Source organism: Taeniopygia guttata, chromosome 9 (assembly GCF_048771995.1).
Source record: "Taeniopygia guttata chromosome 9, bTaeGut7.mat, whole genome shotgun sequence".
NCBI lineage: Eukaryota > Metazoa > Chordata > Aves > Passeriformes > Estrildidae > Taeniopygia > Taeniopygia guttata.
In genome coordinates, this window is record NC_133034.1 from 9576483 (window position 1) to 9597168 (window position 20686).

General features: G+C 38.9%; 1 protein-coding gene across 12 annotated transcripts in view; it reads right to left on the reverse strand.

The window, feature by feature from the left end:
* The window catches only part of DOCK10 (dedicator of cytokinesis 10), a 144253-nt gene that overhangs the window by 30672 nt on the left and 92895 nt on the right, over positions 1-20686 (reverse strand). For all 12 annotated transcript variants that reach the window (XM_072933220.1, XM_072933222.1, XM_072933221.1 and 9 more), the window contains exons 15-29: positions 20227-20349; positions 18871-18950; positions 17612-17799; positions 16934-16999; positions 15950-16042; positions 13955-14078; positions 13690-13811; positions 12939-13025; positions 12308-12400; positions 10161-10279; positions 7358-7427; positions 3868-3981; positions 2704-2775; positions 2153-2299; positions 1005-1088 (exon numbers count right to left, since the gene is read on the reverse strand). In XM_072933220.1, the coding sequence (XP_072789321.1) occupies positions 1005-1088; positions 2153-2299; positions 2704-2775; positions 3868-3981; positions 7358-7427; positions 10161-10279; positions 12308-12400; positions 12939-13025; positions 13690-13811; positions 13955-14078; positions 15950-16042; positions 16934-16999; positions 17612-17799; positions 18871-18950; positions 20227-20349 (1582 nt within the window). The remainder of the gene's footprint in view (positions 1-1004; positions 1089-2152; positions 2300-2703; positions 2776-3867; positions 3982-7357; positions 7428-10160; positions 10280-12307; positions 12401-12938; positions 13026-13689; positions 13812-13954; positions 14079-15949; positions 16043-16933; positions 17000-17611; positions 17800-18870; positions 18951-20226; positions 20350-20686) is intronic.

The following is a 20686-nucleotide window of genomic DNA, read 5'->3' on the forward strand; positions in this document are numbered from 1 at the left end:
TTAAACATCTGTTTCTCTGGTTGAATGTATTTAGGGAAGTTTGAAACGTGGAAACAGTTTTCAGGTTGCATAATATTATTTACAGAATGACAGACTTCAGGCTATGACATTAATAACTGAGAGACTCCATTCTACAGCTGTTCCAGAGATTAAGGGAAAGACCTGAGTTCAGAATGAAGTTGGTTTTAGCAAAAAGCAAAGTAGACCTGGAGTGATCTGATTCTTTAGCTACAAATGCACACAGTATCAGTAAAGAACTAAAAGCTTTGTGAGCTTTCTGTGGAAAGATGAATAATTCAAAGTGTATATCTTGACTACACTGTGTTACTAAATATATGCTCATAAACTCTGGCACGGAAGAGAAAAAGGCTGTGACTCATCCTGATGGATGAAGAGCAAAGGAGTCACGCTGAATAATTTGGGGACCTCTTGCTGTTTGAAATTTATTGTTCAAACTATATCAGTGACTAGTGCAGGTATTACAGAAGAATTCAGGCTGCAGGGAATTTTGCTCATAGCTAACACAAACTAATTTGGAGCAGATTTACCTTCTTGCATCATCAGTGAGGTAAGAGCATGGCACTCACACAAAGTAAAGATGTTACGGTGTCATTTGAGTTTACACAATGATAACTTTTTCATATGCTCTTACTTTATTCTCCTCAAAGAAAATTACTGCCAGTTGCTGATGATGTTTATAGACAAGTGTACTTTCAATGAATTAAAGCTTATATTCAGTCTTTTGGATTCTTTGGTCTGAACAGTCTGTGCAGAATCTGCTCTTGCAGGTCTCACTGAGTTGTTGTTTGAACACTGCTATTTACTCCCAGAGAAGGGGGCACATGGATATTAAAACCAGAAAGTTGTAATCCATATTTAATCTAAATTTTTTCACTGACTTGAGTTCTGAGCATGGTGAATCATCAATAGTTTCAATATTAAAAATATTCTGCTAGTCAGTCACTTTAGAAAAACAGACACAAACAAGTAAAGCAGAGCCATACCTTGCTATCTCCAGCTCCAAACATACTTATATAGTTGTTGACCATCCTGAACACAAATCCACGATCCATAAATGTAAAACAGCGCTAAGAAATGGGAAAAAAAGAATTACTATTTTATAGAAAAAACCCAATACATGGCCTCAGTTACCTAGATGATTACTTTGTGTCCCCTGTACACTGGAGTCATGTGCACAGATGGAGTAAGCATTAGGCAGGTCAAGGAACTTCAGGGGCCTGGTGAATCTCCCTTGATTTCTGTATTTATTTTCAGTAACGATGAATTAATCAAACTTTTCATTTTCACTATGTCTGCAGCCTAAAGTAACCACCACAGTGTACAGTGCACTTGAGAAAGCTTCTCTAGTGGCAGCCACTGCTGCATGGCAGCACTGCATCCCTCACTGGATGTAGTGGAGGAGGCAGGTGATGGGAGCTGAGCATCCCCTCAGTGACAGGGCAGGGCTGGTGAGGAACCAGTCCAGCCACAATGCCCATTGTCTGAGCTGGGCTCTCTCCCTGGGACAAAGTGGGACACTGCATTGCTCTATGGCGAGAACACAGCTCTTCCTGACTGGTGGGGATAAATATTGACAGAAGGTGTAAGGGTTTTGAGAGCCTTGGCTCTGCAGTTACTGACATGTTTTCCTTGCAGAGTCAGCCTACAGGGTAGAGAATGCAAACTTGAATTTCCTCCTTCTCTGCAGTTCCTGAACTCTGCAAAACTAGCAAAGCCTTCTGCTACACACATTCAAACATGGTTCCTTGATGAGGAACATTTAAACAACCCACAGTCATTCAGAATTACAACATTTAAAAAAAGAGTATCAGCTCAAGTCTAACTAAAGTTGCATTCCTTACCAAATGTTTGACCCATTTGAATATAAGGTAAGAATCTGCAAAACTTGAAAACTTTGATTCTTTAAGAGCACAGACAGAAATGAATTAAAATTGCTTTAGAGCAGATTTACATGAAGCTTTCACATCCTCAAAGACCAAAGGCCATAGAAAACTGAACAGTCACCACTGAATTTGGAAATTGAGCCATCTCCACTCAGAATTGGCTTTACTCCCTTTGACTAGACCAGACTGGTCTGGAGTCTGTATTAAATATGGGGAAGTGCATGTGCTGTAATGACAGAACACCTCACCTTGAGAAATTTGGCAGTGCTGTAGTTTGCATGCCTGGTTTCCTCAAGAGCATCTTTGTACTTCCAAACAACATGGTCTGCTAAAACCATCACAAGTGTGTCCAGCTCTGTTTGAAATGATTCTGGAAACCTCCGAGTTCGAGAAACCTAAGCAGGGAATAGATCATCAACTTAAGAGTGCATGATGTTACACACCACACACTCAGGCCAAGAATAAAGACAATAAACCACAGGCCATTCAACACAGATGAAAAATATTCCTAGAGTTCCATGGATCTATTCTGGGCACAAACCCCAAACAGAAGAATCTGGTCCATAGGAAAGTGGGAAATATGTCCTCAACTTATCCTCAATCTATCTTTGTACAATCAAGAACAGGTTTGAGCCTAGCCTGTAAGATAATGTTTTTGTAGGTCAACCAAATATTTTACAAAGTATCACAGGATTTATTTTATTGGCCAATCAAGCAATAAAGTTCAACTACATTGAACTGTATTTGCCAGGATTCTGCATTTTATATTCTTCCTAAGAGATTTTGTACATAAACTTACCTTTGTTTTGTTTGTATCAACCAAGTGCTGTGCCATTGATTTTAAGATGACTGCAAAGAAGAACCAGGAATGCTGTTCAAAAGAAGTAAAGGAATGAATGAATAATGATTACATGATAAACACCTTAAGATGCATTGCCATTTATTACAGATGGATTGCACGTCTTGGTAATGCACAGTGTTAAACACCACGTGACAAATAAATTTAAAAATTTAAGTGCCATGTATTTGAGTAACATTGGATCATGTCCTTAAGAGAGGTGAAGCCATCTCAGGCATTTTGTCACTGTGGCTTTTTGCAATAAGGAACTTCCAAACACAACTCCTACCTACAGCTTCCCATTCCTACTGAGCCCGCTCTTCATGGTTTGTGTGCAGGGAACTGGCAGAAAGGTGTGATGCAGAGGACCTCAGAGAATAACCTGCCTTGTCAGTTCCATCAGACAGGTAATTTGGCACAGAACAAGATGGTACTTGAACAGTGTATTTCTTCAAATACCATTTGAAATGGTGAATAAGTATGATACAGATTAATATCTCAGGATATATGTGAAACAAATATACTCCAAATTTTATACATTATAAAAAACCCCCCAAACCTCACCACAATAAATCCAGCCACAAGCACTTTTTCGGGGCCCAGCATTTCTGCAGGTTTTCTGCTTTTTTCAGACTATTTTTTGATAATGGCTCAACAAAGAATACCAGAATTGGTTTCTTTTAAACAGGTGAACACATTTTTGCCTCTGGGAAGCCCTGGGCTGGACTGAGTAGCTCTTGTACCATAACCTAGAGTCTCAGGGACAGACCTTACAGATGTGTGAATTTCATACAGATCAATATTTTCCTTGCATCTTCCAAATTAAAAATTAAAACAGGGTATCCTAAAAACAATTGCCCACATCATTCTGTGTAAGAATTAGGTCTCAGGTTCTGACTGAGCTGTAATAGACAGGAGGAATTTTATTATGCAAACCACAGCATCTTGAGATACATGTTATGCTGAGAACCTGCAGCAGCTCTGCTAAGTCTGACTGCTGATCACTGCAGAATGTGATTTGCACAAAGGTCATACAGGGAAAAGGAAAAGGAGAAAGAGATAAGTGAGTTTCAGCAGAAAACCAGTAGTAAAAACACAAATGTGCTAATTCAAGCTATCATTCACCTTTAAAACCTGTTTCACAGTTACTTGTTCATTTGACTTCAGCAGACCAGTCACATTCTTGGATAGCTCCTCATGGACAGTTCTTTCATCAAATGATTTGGTCCTGAAGACATACTGAAGAAGAAAGAAAAAATGAAAAATTTCAAAATGTGAATTAAAACAAATACAAAAAGCCTCAGTAGGAGATGATAAATCAGTTGTGTACCACTAACAGCTGACAATCTTTGCTGCCAAAAGATCCTGACTGAACTATCTATTCACATAAAGTTCAATTTCCCTGGTAGTAATGGCACAACACCACTCCCCTACAAAACCTCAGTTTTAAACACAGCTTCCTGTTGATTTCAGGTTAATGTGAATCAAGAGGAAATTCTGCTTAAAATCAGTGCTATAATTTACTTTTCAATAGATTATAGGATCCTGACACCTCCAAACCTGGGAAGAAAAGAAAAAACAAGCAGAGGAAGTGTGGAGGGTTTTCCACCCACCTAGTCCAGGTCACCTTTCACCTGCTCCTTCCTTCCAGTGGCAACAGCTACTCACAGCTGGTAACAACTCCTCATCCTGAAAGGTGTAGAGCACCCACTGCAGCTGGCTGACAGGTAAAACTATATCCCTTATAGAAACTGAGCTCTTAAGGGAGGAATTTACCTACCAAGTTCCTAGAATTCATAAAATTACCATGACTATTCAACAATTTAAGCTAATAATTTGGTACCACCGCACCTTTCCTGAAGTAAGAGCTCTGACAGGACATCAGCTGGGAGCAAAAATCTTTTCAAAACAATTGGGTTGGTAAAAGAAACAAATATTTCCTCAAAACACGTTATTAACATTCAGCTTTGTTTCCACAGCAGATGTCATAAGCTTCTCCCTGAGCAGTTTGGCACTTCTGGGTCCAGTTATTTAAGTCAGTGTAATTTCACATTATTGCTGCATTGTGAGTCACAATTCTCAACTTACTTATTCCCAAAACAGCATTTGTAAAGTAGGTATTTGTTTCCTTACAGATGGAAAACAAAGAGATTGGGTTTTGACTGCTGCTGAAAATGAGAAAACAGACCAAGTGGACTTATGGTGCAATTTAATGATCACCGGTAATTTTAAACATTATTACCTGGTCATGTAGTAGATAGCTACTGCAATTTTGAAAAGTTATTGAGCAGAAGAGGTTTTAACACCCATTTAATTAACTACATTTACATGTTCCATAGTTTATTTATTTTGGAGCCTGAAGAACTCTGCTGGACCTCAGCAGAATTCTTCTGTGCTTAAAAACTTTGCTGGACCTCAGCAGAATTCTTCTGTTCTTGAACTGGGGTACTTGAGACTAAAACTGAACTACTCAGAGGCTGAGATGCCTGACCTGTAAACACATACAATCATAAAGTAGGAAAGTAAATCCATGCCATGCAAATATCAATCAACAGTTGTCAACACTGATATTAAAATGTTTTCCCACTCAGCAGCCTCCTATAATATTTTCACATTTCTACCCATGAACATGCCAAAGTCTCCAGTTTATCAGCAATGTATTTGCTTTCACTTCATTCCTAAAGTGAAACACCTCCCTCCCAGCTTATGCCACAAATACTACTCATCATCCACAAATGAAATGTACTTTATAAGAGCTACTTGTTGCACAGTGAAGCAGGATGCCATTACAGACAGCACTCCACACATGTTTGTCTCTCATGGCTTTTTTCCATGACTGGGGGATCTCTCATTGCTGTCATGATCTCCATTAGTTCTGTCACCACTGACCAGAGCAAGACAAGATTCAAAGCAATGGTAATATCTCCTTCAACTCTTTGAATGCCCCTCAATTCTCCTCTATTCTGCTCTTTGAAATACACAGATGAGTTGGCAAACATAACACTCAAAGATGTTATAACTTTCTTGCTACTGATTCTTCAAGCATGACTAGAACAAAATTTACCTTTCCTCTCCTCTGCAATTAAAAGAGAGGGAAAACAACAAAGGCAAGGGAAGGGAATAATAAGTGTAACACCCTTAATGGAGCTCGCTTGTCTATGGATCCTTCTGTCCATGCCAGTAGCTGCAGTTAATTTGTGCTTCTGCTTAAAAACACTGCTTCATAAAACTCTCAGCTCATTAAGCTGTTACCCAAGTGGATTGATGATGAGATAGTTGCTGGCCAACAGCATTATTCATACTCATTTAATAGATACCCAACTGATAGGGATGACAAGGAGGTCATCTTTAAAGAGGCCACGGCTTTGTTTTTTAAAGTAATGCTACAGATTGTCCAGAAGCAAACCCCATACACAGTACCTACCCATATATAGTCTAGTCTTCAAAACAATAAAGGATTAAAAAAGGCTGAAAAAATAGGAAAAAAGTCACAGAATCTGAATTCCACAGATGGGAAAAGAATTTATGTAGAACAGCACATGCAAAAACAAGGGATCATGAGACTAAAACAATGATTTTATAATTAAAACTTTAGTTTCGAAGCAATAGCTTCCTAAGAGACATGCAGCCAGATGGCAACCACGAGGAGCACCCAGAAGCACCTTTTCATAAAACTTGCTACTTGTGGATCCTTTCCAAGGGACTGAAAGGAAAGGGATTCAAAGAGATCACCCTACAAGGGCAGCCCTGTACCCGTACAGGACAGGTGGCCTGTTGCTGTTGAGGCAGGGATGGGAATGAAGAGATTCCTTCTTCGGAAGGCAAAGAAGGATCTTTATTAACAAGTAGCCCTCCTCTTTTATAACCAGGATCACTAAGGTGAGATATGATTGGTCTCAAAGTGAAAACCTTGCACACCACTGGTGCACTATGAACAGCACACTGTGGTAGAACATATCTATAAACAATATGAACAGAAAGAGAGATAACAAATCTTTGAATTCTTTCTCCTAATTTTCCCAGGCTAGGCCTGGAAGAATTCTCTGTCTTTTCTCTCTGACTGAACTGAGAATATCCACAGTGGCCAGATATTTTATAGTGATAAATCTCATCACAGTCAAGAAGAGTGCTGCAGACTGCAAGCAGAATCAAACTGGTACCTGTATAGTTGAAGTTTCAAGGTCTTTCATGTTATCTCCCCTTTCCCTTCTCTCAAACCCTGCACAGTGGGAAATTCCTGCTTTAGCATAATTTCAAAGGCTGACCCCCTACACTCCTAAAAACTCAGTGCTAGTACATTTACACCAGGTTTCAGCTCTAAAATGTAAGTTCTGGTTAGCAGCTGAATGCACTGCAGCTTCTCCCTCCTGTGCCTGCTCAACTTGGTGTTCTATGGAAAAAAAAAGCTGCAGCAGCAGCAGAGACCTCTGCTTGTCCTCAACAGAAGAGTTTTAAAGTTTCGTAACCAGAATCTCTCAGTGGCAGAAAGTTATGATGCAAATGCAGAAAAAGCTACAAACAACAACAACTAAGAGTAAACAGGAAAAAACCCACAAAACCACCAAACTCAACCGATCTCTCCACAAAAATATGAACATTTCAACACCGGCTGTACCGTCACATAAGAATTGATGCAGTTGTCTAGTTGTTCTTCATGGCACTTGGCAACAATGTTTGTAAGAACTCTGCAAGACAAAAGAAGAACAAAAATTGAGCTATTTTTTGTCATAAGGCAGAGAAAATCTTCTTCATACTCACATTGTACTGTTCTTGTAAGCTCATCTAAAACAGTGCATGGGGGATGTGATCCAAATGATGAATAACACGTGCAAAATCTGTCCACTGGGAAAAGCCAGTCTGTTCTTGGGCTTTTCACTGCTTGGATTGTGCTGTTATATATGCATTTGCTTAACATTGCACCCAGTGTTAAGGATAACAACTGCACTGTCACCACAGCAAGAGAAAACATTATCTAACTGAACTTTATGCAAGCCTTGAATACTTAGGAATAACAAAAATTAGAATACTTTAATGAAACAGAGAGGCAAGAGCACCTTTCTCCAGGAATGCTACTTGCCAAGTTTTCTCAGGTCTTTGTAATTGTGCAAATCCCCTGATACTCTGCTTATGCTGGCACAGCTCCTCAAAGACAAGCACAAGGCTGGGCTGCAGCCCCAGCAGGTCCCTCTGCAGCACTCTCTGCTCCTGCCCTTGCACCCCCAGCACTGCACAGCAGGGAGAGCCTGGGCTCCTGGAGAGACCACAGGCAACCTTGGGGAGCAGCCACAGGGAAGAAAATTGCCTGGATCGCACCAGCACTCACTTTCAAAACCTGAGCTCCTACAAACAGCAGGAAACTGAGAATTTGACTATGTGAAACTGAGAATGGCTGCAAAGTTTTCTCTTCAATTTGTACGTGGACTATCTTTGTTTGAGATCATCCTGTTCCAGAAAACACAAATCTATGCAAGAAGGCTTCAACTTGACCATATATTTTCCTTTTGATTACTGGGAGCTCATTTGTTAAGGATACTTAATATAGAAAAGGCTCTACCATTTATAATCTTATTTTTATGTTAAAGAATTCAATGATGGGCATAGTAACAATATGACTAAAATAGATTAATAATATGCCTGACTGTGGCCCAAATACAGGTACTCCTTTTGACTGGTTTGGCGATTGAAGTGACTTCTGGCAATTCTTATTATTAGATCCAAAAGCTTTCTAAGTCCCTTAAGTATTTTTAATTTATTCAATTTCTTGCTTTTTGTAGGAAAAGCAAAACTTGTAGAAAACCACAAAAGCTATGGCAGAATTAGTTGTGAGCATTCTGGTCTTTTAACCTTCATTCTGATTTGAAACTGAAATGAGTTCTGGCAAAAATGTGACAGAGAAATGACGACATGACTGGGCCCCCAGACAAGTAAATAACCATGAGTATAAAAGGAATAATGTTTTCTCCACAACATATAAGCCAATCCATGCTCTCATTCTGTTGTTGTTGCTTTTATTAAGCTCAACACAAGCTGCTTCAAGCTATTCAGAACAAAACACAGTGTGAATTTATAGGACATGTCAATGAATGACACACAGCAGACAATGCATATTCCCATTGGCATCAGTTCTGCCAGCACAGAAGACAAGACGCCATACATGCAAGAAAAACACTGAGAAACCGTCTTATTTTCCTTTTTTTTTTTTTTTTTTTTATTTTTTTTATTTTTGGGCCAGGTGTGTGTATAGTCAAAATTTAAAGCATGAAAAAAAAAAATAACATCTTTCAATTTTTCTATCTAATCATAAAAACTGTATTTTAAACAGCTGCTTTTACTACAGCATTTTTCCAGTCAGTTAACTGATGCTGAAATTCTACCCTGGGACACAATTCATAATTTTCTCTAGACTTAACATCAGTTGATTTGCTGGCCACAAAGGTGTCCCCAGCAAAGGTCTCCTTTCCTCTCCCCCTTTAAAAACAGTGTGCAGTGATGAAGTCACACACACTTATGAGGAAAGGATCTTTTAATCCTAGTACCTAGCTGTGCTAAAACTGGACTTTGCCCTGAAAAATGCCATGATCCTTTGACAAAGCATATTGAGACTCTAGCTTTCCAAGGCTAAGATGGGGAACTCTGCCTCCTGTTCCTCTAAGTTTCCCTTGATAACCATTCTTCAGGAACAAATTCTGAAGCACAATCTCTGGAAGGAAAGAAAGAATACTGACAGCAGATCAGTCTAACAGGGTGGCAGAGAACAGCTGTAATTTTTTCCTACTAGGAGTATTGTGGTCCCCATGTTTAGCTGCTGGAAGAAGTACAACAAAAACATCACTATGGACACAAGTAAATGCAACACAACTTTCTGCCCTCCTGCAGAGACCAATAATAATCTCGCCAGTATTTTTTTCCTCCTGCCCTGATTAACAGCATCAATAAAGACAATTTCATTATGTGAGGGGTGAGAGAGTTAGCAAATCATTGCAGTTGTTTGCCTGCTCTCTGAAAAATGCTTCCATTGCTTTTCAGTTATTACTGATATAATTAAAAAAGGCCCCTGAACGGTGTGACCTGGTTGTTTGACTCTGCACTGGATGCAGCAAGATGCTGAGCTCTTCCTGTGCTGAACTCCACATCCTCAGAAACCAAAGTTGAAACCCAGCTTTGTCAGGAAGCTCTCAGCTGCTCAGGAATGAGACCTTTCCCTAGGATTGCCTCAGGACAATCAGATATGTCCACCATGGTCAATAATTTCCAGCCACATGATACCAACACTTCCACGTGTTATTTGCAGAGCCCAGTGTTAGGGGAAAGCATCATTCTCACCTACTGAAGCCTAAAGGAGCAGCTATAACTGGACTAACATCTGTATTTGTGCTCCTGAGTGAATTCTGTACATCCCACAGGAGTTATCCACATACCTGGTCACAGCTGTTGCAACTTCCTCATCACTGTTTTGCACCAAAACCCAGAAGAGCTGGTTCAGGACTACAGGAAGAAAATTCATGATCACATGGATCTTCTCAATCCTCAACAAATTCTGTAAGGGAGGGAAGAAGGCAAGTGAGAGACTTTCAGTGTAAGCAATGAGAGCTGGCAGGTGCCATGCAGCTCTGCTGCTCCAGCAGGTAAAATGCAGAGCAGCCACTGGTGTACCAGCAGCAGGAAAACAGGTCAACCAAGTAGAGAACTGGTTCCCCATGAAGCTTGTTTTAAATATGACCATCAACACAGCTGTAGGTATTGTCCAGAATTCCAGTATTTTGTGCTAGAAAGACTTAAGGGAAAAAAAAAAAAACCCAAAAAAAGGAGTGAAACCAAACTAATTTTTATATTTCACTAAGGATACTATATCAGGGCAATAAAAGACATTAACTATTTTCAAAATATAATTTTCTAATATTTTTAGGAAAACTCATTTTTTTTAATGCAGAGATCTAATAAACTCAATGAATTATGGCTAAAATACTTTTGTTAAAGGCAAAGTGGTAAAAATTAATATTAACACACAAACCTGACATTTTATTATCTTCTTTAATCAAGGAATATATTGAGCTTTTAATAAAAAACAAACAAACTCCTTTGAACTTCTCCTTAGTTTTTATTTCAGGTATTTCCAAATCATTCCAGAACTTCTAACAAAGATACTAGCAATTTATAAATAAAAGCAAAATATCCTGGGGAAGATTATTTATTATGGCTATATTACATAGTTAATTCCTTGTTGCACACAACATTGTCTCTGTTTTCTAATAAATTCACTGGAATATTTTTAGAAGGTAAACTACAAACAGCAGATAAAGAATGTTGCAAGTCTGGTGGTTTAGACAACCAGTTTACTGACTAGCAAGTTGTAAAGCTTTTATGGATTCCTAAACTTTGCCCATTATGCTCAATAGCTTTCCAAAAATTAATTAAGGACTTCATTCTGTATAGGTATAACCTCTAAATAACATGATGCTTTGATTCGTGAGCACACAATTAATAATTTCTTTAAATCGAGACAGTATTTGGAAACACAGCCACTCTTTTCAGGTTTGCAGGTAGAGCTGCATCTACAAACAAAAGTTGTGGCCATCCTTATGGATTTGTCCAGGGAACTACCATGATTTACTGGAACTATTCTTTGCTTATATAAGAAAAAAATCTCTCCCGAAGAAGCTTGTATCTGATGAAGGTACACTCCTACAGAAAACATCACCAGTGAAGGAAAGGGGAAAAGGGGGAAAGCTCCTACATGGTGCAAACATCTAAACCCCCAAACACCTGCAGGATTTTGCAGAGTGCTAAAAGGAAATACAACAAATGCCATATGTATGATGTTCCAGTCAGTTCTGAGATGGAACAGAGTCACAGCTGCCTTCACTTTTCTTGCTTATCTGTCTTTAATGTTCCACAAGCACAGTGCACAGCAAGAACTCTGGACTTCAGTACTCATGAACAGGTGAAGAATTAGAACCTTATCTGCTGCTCTTCTAATTTGCTTGTCACACTCCTCCCTTCTCACAGTTTTTGACTTCTACTGAACACAGGCACATTTAATGCAGCTCTTGCTTCATCTTGGCAGATGTTCTTTCTGGTTTCAGAACTTGAGAGGCAACAAGCACCCTTGATTTATACCCACCAAATACCCTGAGCAGCCCTTGGAATAGCATCTGGGATTTCAGAGGAGGTAAGGATAGAAGTTATTTAAGGCAAGAGGGGATTATCAGGAATATTGCAGCTCTACAGGCTACAGCTCCCTTCCCCAGACATTCCTGGAGCAACATTCCCTTATCCCCTGATGGGATCAGAGTTTGGCACAGGCTGGGTTAGCTGCTGCTGGGGCAGATACAGCCCTGCTCTGGATGAGAAGGGATGGGAGGCAGCTGGTGACCAGCAGATCATCTGCCGACCAGCAGAGCATCTGCCACATCAAGTTTCATCTGACTGGAACTGTCACAGACCCTCTGCCTCCTGGTGAACCTGTGCCCCAGCTGGAACTCTGCAGAGGGGGATGAGTTGAGAGAAAGCCCTAAATACAGTTGTACAGTACAATGTGTAGGTTGCACTAAATGGGTTACTTTACCTTACAAGAATTGATAAAGTTTGAGGTAGGAGGCTGAGACAGATCCTTTTCCCTTTCCTGGCACTGATGGAAAAACTTATTCAGGTATGGATCCTAAAATAGGAAACATTCACATTAATGTATATTATACACAATTAGAACTTAGTGCCAGAAACTGGTTACAGCAATCACCTGTGACACCCATGAACACACTTGGTCTCCACCATCTTATATGGGGAGTCACAGAAAGAAAATCAATTTATTGAATCCAACCCATTGGCCAGCATAGCTTGCTAAATTCCAGGTGCTTTGACAAATTCTTTTTCACTGTTGTGAGTAATTTTTTCCTCACAACCTAGGGGATTTCAAAGACCAGACTTTTTTTCCCTTCCTTATATTTTATTTCCTTGCTGTTTAAACTGATATTCCACAATTTTTCAATTGGTATAATGCTGAACAGTTTTTATTTTTCTTTGAATTGTGTATCCTTAAAAGTATGTGTTCCATCATTAGCATCTTGCCTTTCTGCACTGAAATAATCTTTAAATGTTCTAGAAACGAATTCATGCATGATTTTAAAACCCCTTTCAGACATTCCCTGACACTTTTTATGTGTAAGCAGGTCACAGAGCTAAGAGGAATGTTGGCTTACCTGAGTATTTACTGTTGATACAACGAAAGTAGATACTTTGAAAAGTGGTTTCCCACTGTCTACCCATTTTATATCACTGCCAATCTGCTGTTAAAGCAAAAACAACAAAAAAAATATTTTTCCACCGGTTTCCTATTTATTCAGGTTTGCATCAAATTTCCAGGGCACAGCTCAGCACACGAGAGTGCATGAACTGCACTGGCTGCTGTGCTTTCACAAACACCATCACTGCAGTAAAACCCACTTTTCAGCACAAGACCAATGCTACCATGCAAGGGACCAGATCCTGCCCCACCCTGTCCTCATGACAATGGCAAAACAAACACAAGGAGGCAGAAATAATCCAAGCTGGACTGGATCAGCAGGAAAATATGATATCACACCACAAAACTGGAGAATGAATCATGACTGTGGATCACATCAGCTGGAGAATGAATGTCATATGGCCTGAGTTTGTGAAAGGAGCTCTTTTTGACCACTCTGATTCACTTTTGAGGAGTTATAACACTGCAGAATACATAAAATACACTTTTTCCATGTACACTTGTGAACCAGCAACATAGGACACTCAGCTCAGTTCTGCATTATATTAGTTCCTATATCCAGTGATTTGCAAATAAATATCTAAACCAGAAACCCTATTTACCATTTACACTCCCCAGAAAATGCAAATGAAAATCTGATCTCATGAAAAACACCTGGAAATGAGAGCTCTGTGCCAGGTGAGTAACAAGGAGGGGTGAATGAATACCTTTGTGCTTGCTGGCTCCTGAAGGCTCAGGTAGTTGGGGGGCAGGCTGCTGGCCACTGGCACCTGGTGCTCCTGGGAGGCCAGCTGGGCATCTTTCAACAAAGGGAGCCAGGCAAACCCCACTGTGCACAAGAACAAATAAATGGGACTCTTTGGAAAAACAAAGTTTAAAGGAAGACAGTAACATCCAGCCAAAAACTTTGAAATCCTTATTTGAATGTACATAATGTATATTTATAATTGAAAAGAATTCTACTACAGGTACCTGGTGTTTCCAGAGCCTCTTTCTTTTTGGCATTAGCTTTTGCATTTATGTCACAGGTGACATGATAAAATGAAAACAGAATGTGGTGTTTCTTATGGAGTTGAGTGGGAAGTTCAATTTTCACCTGAAATGTAAAATGTTACACCTCACTTTAGTTTAAAAATCAATTAAACCAGGCATCAGAGATGGGCTAAATGAGTGACATCTCTCTACACAGAGGTCTAAGTATAGCCTGCCTTTACTGGGTAATGTTTGCCCCATGGTAAGAAATGCTCTCTTAAGGAAATTGTTTATGAGGATCATCTATCACTTTACTTAAAACAGCTTTTTTTCAACTTTGTCTTGTGGAGGAATATTTTCATTAATGATGAAAGAGCGTAAGATGAAAGAGGACAGAACTAAAGAGTGGTGGATTCTGCTTAGAAGTGATCACCTGCACTTTAACAGCCAGCCCCGTGCTCATATTTTCAGGACGACCAAACTCAAACTAAAATGAAATCTCTGCTACTGCTTCATCATCATTTCATGGCAAAGACCAAGTAATAAAGGCTGACATGCAAATAAACTTTTATTTATAATTTCTGCTCACTCTTAAATCCCATATCATGCCATCCATGAAATCCTAGATACTGGTTTTCAGGTATTATTAACCTATTGGAAGAAAAATGCAAACTAATCAGAATATGTTACCATAAGAACTAATAAAAATGACCCTTTGCTCTTGTGAGCTGTGATGAAATTTATCCAAGCTAATCCTGTGATAAAGTAAGGGTTAGAAATCATTGATAAAAGCTCCCAGTGTTAAATCAGATTATGGGTAAGAACCTAATACCATAAACAGATATAAAATGGGCACCCAGAGAAAGAAATGAAGACAACTTTCTTCTTAACATCCTACATTCTTTTAAATTCTCCACCTGCTTTACTAGGGACATTTAGGACAGGTGCACACCTCTTCCTGCCAAATTGGGTATTCACATCTGAATTCAGGTCCTCATTTAGGTTCAAACCAATCTCCCCAAACCAAGTATCTCACTACCATCACATGAAGAACACTTTCAGAGGTGTTAAACCCCAAAACACACCTTGTAAAGGATTAGCAAAGAGGACAAAATCTCTGAAAATCTAATGCTTTAAGTTCCACCTCAGTTCCTAAACAGGAACCTTAAAAATTGATACTTCACATGTAGCTGCACATTATCTGCTGATCTTGCCTGAGCAATTTTATCAAAGTAAATTTTAACTGAAAAAAGAAATTTTAATGACTGGGAGAACAGCTTGGAAAATGCTGGCTATAAACTCTATGCTGTTTGCCAGTCTCATCACTACACACAAAGCAGCAGTAGTGGAAAATCCAGAACAGACAGTTGACATTCACAAGCCCTCAAACACACCAATCACTGATAAGGTGAAATTAATTTCACCTGCAGGAAGCCTGGGGAATCAACACCTGGTGGTGGTGAAACAACAAGATGCAGGTGAGTAACATTCGGCAAAGGCCACCATGTGAATTACTCTATAGCTGCTCCTCAGAAGCAGCAGCTGAAGGACTTGCTGCAGCCACCACACGTCACTGTACATTCTGTTCAGACCACTGCATCAACAAAAATGCCCCGATGCAGATCTTGTATTTCAGAGAGGGATTTGTTCTGACACTTGGCTCCACACTTCATCACAACGTTTACTGTTTCCATTAAATTCAGAGATGCAGCTGGATCTTTAATGTAATCCAGACACGCATTTTAGAGAGCTGGACTGTTCCTAATTAATTCTACAGCATCTTAACTGTACTCAGAGCATCTTACAAAAGGAACAATCCACTGAGTTGATTTAAGAAGAGAAAATAAAATGTGAGACTGCATGTCAATCTACACAGCGCAGCCCTTCCAGATACACAAGCAATGGCAACAGAAGCATTCTGTACAGATATTTTTCTGTCTCATTGGCAAACACGTGGGATTGGCAGACATTTAATGAAAGAAAAAGCAGACTGACCTCATCATAGAAATCAGGATTCTGGGAATGATGTAGCACAGCAGTGTAGGCTGAGGTTGTAAATAAGGGTCCACCTGGCTTCCCATAAATACACTGTTAAAGTAACATGTTTTCATTACATTGGGAAATTCTGCTGAAGCTACTAGTATTGGTATATCTAATATGTGTGTGTACATTTAAAACAATTATCATGAAAGATTGATCATTACTTTATCAAATATTAAAATAAATGTTTTAAGTGCTCAAACTTGGATTTTTTTATACACACTTCCAGTAAAAGTCAATTGATTCTGTGAAAATTACCCTATCCTTAATTAAGCCATGCAGACTCCTTAGACTTCTTCTTTGCTGTTATCAATTCCAGAGTTTTCTGCAAAAAGCTTTACAAAATCTATTTCACTTTTATGCAGTTCAATACACAATACAGTGCTTTTACTGAGTTTCAAATGTTACAAAAGTGATCCCTGTTAAGAATCTCTTTTCTGGCAGGGTCCTGTCTGGGAGCTCTTGATTACTGAGTAATGGCAGTTTTATTTATTGCTGGGAAAACAAGACCACAACCGGACTATGCAACAGCCCTTGGCCAACACCAAAGTTAAGAATTAAGATTAATTCTTAACAAAGTTAAGAATAAAGTCTCAAGTCCTTCTAATTTTGTGCCTCGCTCTTTTCAGTCAAGTCTCCACAGCTCAATGAGAAATGTAGAATAAGTGATAAATTCTAGAAAAAGCAAGCTGCACTGTAAAAAATGGTTCCATTTTCTAATGTAATCTCCTTTCCCTTCCACCAGTCAGAACGCTGGCACTGCAAAATGGAATTACTGTGACCAGCTGGGATCTAACAGGACCACAGTGCAAAATTAGATGGATGTATGACAACATCCACTCCTGAATGGTTCTGGTTCAGTATCACCCTTATTGCTGGGTTTTAGAAGTAATGTCCTCAGAAACAGCACCCTCTGAACATACTGCTCTTGCAGCTCACCTTGAGTGGCTTTGCTCCTTCTTCATCAGAGCTTTTGAACTCAATGCACACTGTTATATTCCGTGCCTGGAGAGACAGGAGCACATTAAAGCTGAGATCAGAAATGGGGTACCCAGAAAAACTCCAGTAAACTACAGAGCTGGAATAAGGCCTTTTCAGAATCCAAGAGAAACATGCAGATGGTGTATCAATATTTATAAATTCCTGTAAGTCTCAATGATATCACTAGAAATAAACTTTCCAAGAAAAATGAAAAATGCAAGCCAGGCCTCAAAATGACTGAGTAGAAACTGACTATTATGTGATCAGGACTTATCTATATCTTGTCCTTATTAGTTTTCAACCACCCTGGAAACACAAGTACCAGGTTTGATTTAAGAACTACACACATCATCTAGATTAATTTTATCTGCACACGTTACGTCATTAATATAAAGCCCTTCTGAAAACTGTGAAGAAGGTATTACCACGTTATCTCTCTTTCAATCACTGTTACAACTCAAAATTAACCCATAGATTCATTCAAATTGTACCAGTGTTTTATGATTGAAAAAGATGAAGAGCCAACTCAGTGACATCACCATTTTTCCAACTCCTTTATAGTTCTCCTTGAATCCTAAAAGAGCTCATGAAGGCCACTGCAACCCCATGTGTGCCTGAATCAGTCACATTCTGTACCTTGTTGAAGTGTTTTTGGCTATCATACTTGAGGTGTTTTGGATAGATGTATATTTGGTTCTTGTACACCCTGTAAGGTCGAGAGTATTTTGTTGATTCCTGCACAAACTCCTCAACTTCCACTGTAGGTTGATGTTCCTTCACATTATAGAATGGCTTGATTGGAATAAAGGATGAAGTTACACAGTCTTCAAAAGAAAAGAAAAGAGATCCATCACATATTCTGCTTGTTTTCACTGTCTTACTACTAAGAATGAGTAATATTGAGATGGAACATACAAAACCCTGCCTTAACTTATGAAAAATGACTAATGCTGAGATGCCTTAAATTTACACATTACCTCAGAACAGTGGCAATATATATTCCTTAAATAATTTCTCACTTGAATTAAACTGGACAGCACTGGTAACCGCTTTTGACACCCATAGTATTTGGTGACATTTGATGGTGTAACAACCCCATTGGTATATGGACAACTTCTACAGAATGTGCTGACTGATGCTGCTTCTAATCAATTTTACAGCTCAACAGCTCATTTAAGTTTTTTTTATTATCTAATAACATTCTAAATAAAATGAAGAAATGAGCAGTGCAGCACTAGATCAAATGTATGATGCAATTGGGGTAACTGAAATCAGAACAGGAAACAGAAGACGAAAATAAGCTCACTGTCACTGAGACTGGGAGACATTAAACCGGACAGAGAATACTTTCTCTTCCTATACTATTAAAGCAGTGAGGCATTTAACTTCATGGAGAACTCAAGCTGAGAGGGGCCACCATGTTAGAGATGTCCAGAGCAACCAGGACTATTTCTGGAAAAAGCCATTGCACAGACCCTGCCTACAAACTCCTTCCCCAAATCATACAGTAATCCCCAGGAAAAGTCTACCAATGTATTGTGAGAAAGCTGAAAGAAGCTTGTGATCCCCCATGAACACCATCCCAAATTTTACTTTCTTCTAAGCTAGCACAAGAGGAAATTGCCAGTTTCAGAGCAATGCAGGTGCTCTCAGCCCAGGGAGAAGTGGCTCTGGGCCAGCTGCAGCAGTGTGGTTTCTTTCTTCTCTTTCACAGACACTGAACACTGGGCTGTATCTGGCCAGGTACAGGATGAAACAAAGAGTGGTGTAATTAAATGACAGCAAATCAAAACCACTCCCCTGCACACACTTCTGTCAGAACTGTCTCGAGACACAATTATGGATGGAAAGCCTACTATTTAATTAGAATAATGAATTTTAAAGTGGAATCATACTTGGATGTTCCAAAGGAACACAATCAACTGCAATGTCCAAACAGCCAGGTATAGTCTGTATTTTGCTAATCTTCTCTGCTCTGCAATGAGATAAATGAAAACATTTTAGAAAATTAGAACAACAGAGATCATAACACCAGAAACACAACATAACAAAAATGAATCAAAAATGAAAAACAGATCCTTATTTAAGATATATGAAATACATTTAACATATACCTATTGGCTATTAAACTCTAATCAAATGTAACAGCAGCAATAAAATATTATTTGGTTTGTGGTTTCTTTTTTTTTTTCCTTAGTCTCACTCCTGCCTTCTCTTTGCAAGCAGTAGTATTTTGCAGGAAAGGAAGGAAGTGATGAAGAAAATTTATGAGAATTAACTTATCTACTTTTACTTTCTAAAATCTGAATGAAATATCCCTAAAAGGAATTCAGTGAGCACTAGGATGAGAGGAGTTCACAGCATTGTGACTTCTGCAAGTGCCATGCTGAAAAGGGACCAAGACACATTTCTTGTGCCTGAGCAATTTGAGTGTGCCAAAACCATGATGCTAAATCTCTTTTGTCTAGGAGATGCTTTAGGGACACAAACACAGCAGTGGTGACACTAATGAATAGTCACTGAAGTGTCCTGACCAGTAACAGCAAGGAGGCACAAAGTTAAGGGCCTAATTCAAGCCCCATAGCTGATATTCAATCTTTCTATGATCCCTTTTTATATAAATGGAATAGAAGTTATTTAGATTAATTAATTTTTAGGCCCATTTAGAGCAGAAGAGACAAGGAGAAATACATGGTTCAGTTCTCATGTCACTTATCCAGCATAAACACAGACTCTGCTCTAGGATTAACCTGATTTATACCTGTATGGAAACTATCTGGCCAAACCTCCTCAGAAATTTACAGCCTGTAAAACACTTGGAGAAGGTTTTTACTTTCAATGTCCATTCTTGAGTTTGCCACGGAGACTCAAACAAACAAAAGCAAGGAGTTGGGAAAGCCAAAAAAGAATGATTTTGTATCTCTGTCACTCTTTTTTGGTTTTTTGCCCTGAGATAATGTTGGGTACTTCACCTGCATCTCCTCCGATAAAAGCTGATTTGAGAAATCAATATTTTTAGGTTATAATAACATTCATTTTAATGTGCCAAATGGTGTTTCAATTTTCCTGGAAAGTCCAACCTCAAGCACTCTTTGGCAGGTAATAACCTAATGTGAAAAACACTAATGTAATATAATTTAACAAGGCCACTTTGGCACACTGTGTTAAATGAAAAAAAAACCAAAAAACCAGCTACAATTATTCTGCACAGCTTTATAAAGCTTCAAAGCAAATTAGAAACGTTTCCTTACCTTCTGTATTCTGCTATTAGTTTAATCAAATCTTCCATGGAAATCTTATTACTTTCTTGCCTGAATAAGGGTGAGAATCGGGAGTCTCTGTCAACATTTCCCTGATTATCTTTAAACACCGGCCTATAAAGAAAGAAAAATTACATATTTATAAACACTCATCCATATACATGTATGTATGTATATATTCGAGCATTTGAAATTGTCATGTAATCTTTTAACAAGGCTGTGATATGATTTCTTACACAGATTCATGGCCTCTGCAGATTTTCACCCAAGAGAGCCCCGCCTAGCTTTATGCTTGTAGGACAAAGGCAATTCAGTTTATTCCATGTGCATCCCAGACCTGCAAAAGCCTCAGACCTGGTTTGAGCAAGAGCCTCTCACCCATCATGGACAGGACTCCTCCCTTCAACAAAGAGACTGATTCCTTATTTCAAGAAATCAATTTGAAGAATTC